Here is a 3,848-nt window from a genome sequence, read left to right as displayed (position 1 = left end):
TTTTAATAGTTTCTTTAATATAATTTAGGAAATTCACCAGGAGAATCAATTACCACCAAAGTGGAAACAAATCAGACAGGGGGTTCTTTGTCTCCTGAGCCAACCCACTTGCTCTCCTCACTCTCCTCATTTCAGCCCAAAATATTTACACAACTGCAGGTAGGTATCCAGTAAAATATCCAAATTTGAAGTCCTTCTCTCTATTCCTCAATTCACCTCTTCTTCTAGGGATTTTAGAGAATTGTTACAGAATTATAATAATAATCAAATATGTTTTCATTGTTAATTTCCTGATCTTTTTGTTTCTTGATTTAAGATAACTCAAACAGTATATTTTTTAAAAGTTTAAGGTTGACTATGAATGCAATAAATTTAGTTGTACTACTTTTCCCTTGATTCTTGTTTCTTTCTTCATTTAATATTTATTTGTAACCATACTCTTTTTATTTGTTCGGATTTTTTGTCAAAAGAATAGTATATCCTATGAAAATATCATACATAGTAAATTCAAACATTTTGATGTAACTCTTTTTGGTTTAAAAGGGTTTGCAGTTACAACCAAGGTTCACCTCTCCTGATGAATCACCAGCTCTGATATCAGTAAATAACCAGCCATCCTCTAGTCCTTCAGGACTTCTGGATCCAATAGGAAGTGCTGTAATGAATAATAATTCTCTACTGCTTGGTCAAAGTCATAGCCTTCAAAGAGATACATGCCTAACCCAAAACAATAGTACTGCCTCCACCATGGGTAACCTTCCAGAACCAGATCAAAATCTAGTTGGAATGGACCAGCTGGTAGAAGTTGGAGGTGTTGAGGATACAGGGAATCTGGAAGGAACTGTTCATCGAATTCTGTTGGGAGATGTGCAGACTATTCCAATACAGATTATAGACAACCACTCAGCTCTTAGTAAGTTGAAATCAATTTGTGATGTTATTGTTGTAACCTTTGTGGATTATCAACACTATTTTATACTATAAATAAAACTATTATTTCTTCCCAGTGGGTCTCTGATATTATATAAGTGAAGCAAAATTATGAGAGAGAAGGAGGAGATTTCATTAGCCTGAGTTTTAGAACTTTTAACCTTAAATTTTTTTCTTCTCCTTATTTCTAATTATTTAGTGCCATAGAAATTACTATTCCCTAATTACCTGTTTTCCATGGAAAATCTGTGGTAATGTGAAACCAGGAAGGTCATTTTAGAGTACATGAAAAAAATAGGAAAAAATTAAACAAGGAAAAATATTTTCATGCGAAGTTATTATGGAAGAATTGATATATACACACATACACAAAGAAAAGTGAAATGAAGTACGCATATATAAAGGTTAAAAGGAAGATTTTCATTTTTGGTTTTTTTTTTTTTGAGAGACAGACTCTCGCTCTGTCGCCCAGGCTAGAGTGCAGTGGCCAGATCTCAGCTCACTGCAAGCTCCGCCTCCCGGGTTTACGCCATTCTCCTGCCTCAGCCTCCTGAGTAGCTGGGACTACAGGTGCCCGCCACCTCGCCCGGCTAGTTTTTTGTATTTTTTAGTAGAGACGGGATTTCACAGTGTTAGCCAGGATGGTCTCAATCTCCTGACCTCGTGATCCGCCCGTCTCGGCCTCCCAAAGTGCTGGGATTACAGGCTTGAGCCACCGCGCCCGGCCCATTTTTGGTTTTTTGTTGTTTTGAGACAGAGTCTCATTGTGTCACCCAGGCTGGAGTGCAGTGATGCAATCACAGGTCACTGCGGCCTTGACCTTCTTGGTTCAAGCAATCTTTCCACCTCAGCTTCCCAAGTAGCTGGGACCATAGGCACACGCCACCATAATGGGCAAATTATTTATTTATTTTTTTATTTTTAAAGAGATGGGGACTCACTATGTTGCCCAGGCTAGTCTCGAACTCCTGGGCTCAAACAGTCCTCCTACCTCAGCCTCCCAAAGTGCTGGGATTGCAGAAGTAAGCCACTGCACCTGGCTGAAAAGAAGATTTGGAATTACAAAATAAATGTTGAGTTGAAAGGGAACTAGTAAGACTTGGGCATTTAGGTTTAACCTAAGACCTTGTTACCTTCACTTTATTACTAATCTCTGTCAACATAGAAGTAAACTCTGTTAACTCCTACTTTATCTGTTACTTCTTTGCACACAAATTGTTCTGGATTGGGCACTTTTGTGGGAAAAGATATGCAGTTTGCTTTGAAAAACAAAAGTTTTCACAGAAGTTATTTTTAGAATATAAAATATTTTCCCCTCTCTTCCACTGTCATGAAATATATTAACTTTTAGGATTTTTCTGTTTGTTTTTAAAGTTCAAGAAAATCCAGAAAGTACCATTTCTGTGAGCCAAGTTAAACAAGAACCCAAAGAACCAGCATTGTCTATGGAAGCAAAAAAAATTGTGGACTATTAGAAATTATCTGCTATATAAATTATTGAAGCTTTTCAGAATTTACAACTCTGGTGACTTCTGATGTCTTAGAAAAGAAGGTGAATATAGTCAAAGCGTGGCATTGAGATAATTGGACTGCAGACCAGTTTGATGAGAAGCTTTTATTTAAAACTGATGTATTTATTGCCAGTTCCATATTTTTACCTTCCTTAAGAGATGTTTTACTCTTCTTATTTTGTATAATTTTTATGCTCTTTGATTATCTAATAAGGCCAGTATTTCAAAAGCTCTTTTGAACTTATCCACAGTAATACAGTCTGAACACAAATAATTTAGTTAACTTATCCTTGGAAATATTCAATTTTGGTTCTTACAAAACAGAAAAGAACAACAGCAACATTGTGTGAATGTATGTTTGTATGTGTGTATGTATATCATGAATTTTTTTAAGTTCTGAAGGAACTTGTTCTCTCTTTAAAGTTGTGAAGAAATTTTTAATTGCCGGACAGGTAAGAAAAGTTTATAATCTATCTCATTAAGAAAGATGAAGTATTAGATTTTACATCATAACACAAAGTCCAGCAGCTGTATCTGTGGAGACTGTGCAGTTGTATTTTAGCCTCTTCCCTTCTAATTTTTGTACTTTTAACCACAAACCGACAGTATATTAATGGTTATCTAATAGAAATTTAAAGTGTCTTGGTAAGTACTGAGAATTTTTACTTGAATTAATCAGATAAGCAACAGAAATCAACATATGTAGCATGGCTTTGTGCTAAATTGGAAGTAAAACACTATAGGTAGAAAAATGTAGAAATTGAGAGAATTGAAAAAGAATAATAGAATTCCTTGGTGTTTACAGATAATTTGGGAAACTTTTTGATGACAGCAGAGGATTTTTTTTTCCCCCTTATTTTGTAATGAAGATCCAGCACTGGTTAAAAAATAATTTGATTTGTAGTTACATTTTTCTATGCCAGAGCTCTTACTGAATTGATGGGGTATTAGGATTTCTAGTATTTTAAGGTAAGTATTTATAGTTTAAAATTTAGTTTATATTTAAAACTTTAAAACATCTGATCTGGGATATTTTCTTTGTTAAGTAAGTATATTAACTTCAAATACCAAATAAGTACTAAGCAGTATATTCATTATAAGCATCTGTTGTCTAAAGATTGATACTAGGCTGGACATGGTGGCTCATGCACTTTGGGAGGCCTAGGTGGGTGGACCACCTGAGGTCAGGAGTTCAAGACCAGCCTGGCCAACATGGTGAAACCCCATTTCTACTAAAAATACAAAAATTAACTGGGTGTGGTGGTGGGCGCCTGTAATCCCAGCTACTTGGGAGGCTAAGGCAGGAGAATCGCTTGAACACTGGAGGCGGAGGTTGCAATGAGCCAAAATCGCGCCATTACACTCCAGCCTGGGCAACAAGAGAGAAACTCCATCTCAAAAAAAAAA

At 35.9% G+C, this 3,848-nt stretch overlaps 1 protein-coding gene across 1 annotated transcript in view; it reads left to right on the top strand.

Moving 5' to 3' along the window:
- CARF (calcium responsive transcription factor) overlaps window positions 1-3,848 on the top strand; it is a 93,687-nt gene extending 89,839 nt beyond the window's left edge. Inside the window, exons 13-15 of the mRNA XM_011950000.1 lie at window positions 25-159; window positions 544-913; window positions 2,305-3,848. Of these exons, the coding sequence (XP_011805390.1) occupies window positions 25-159; window positions 544-913; window positions 2,305-2,405 (606 nt within the window). The 3' untranslated portion in view covers window positions 2,406-3,848. The remainder of the gene's footprint in view (window positions 1-24; window positions 160-543; window positions 914-2,304) is intronic.

This window comes from Colobus angolensis, unplaced genomic scaffold (assembly GCF_000951035.1).
Source record: "Colobus angolensis palliatus isolate OR3802 unplaced genomic scaffold, Cang.pa_1.0 Scaffold30, whole genome shotgun sequence".
NCBI lineage: Eukaryota > Metazoa > Chordata > Mammalia > Primates > Cercopithecidae > Colobus > Colobus angolensis.
The sequence above is the reverse complement of the archived record's forward strand: the minus strand, read 5'-3'. Positions and strand labels throughout refer to the sequence as shown.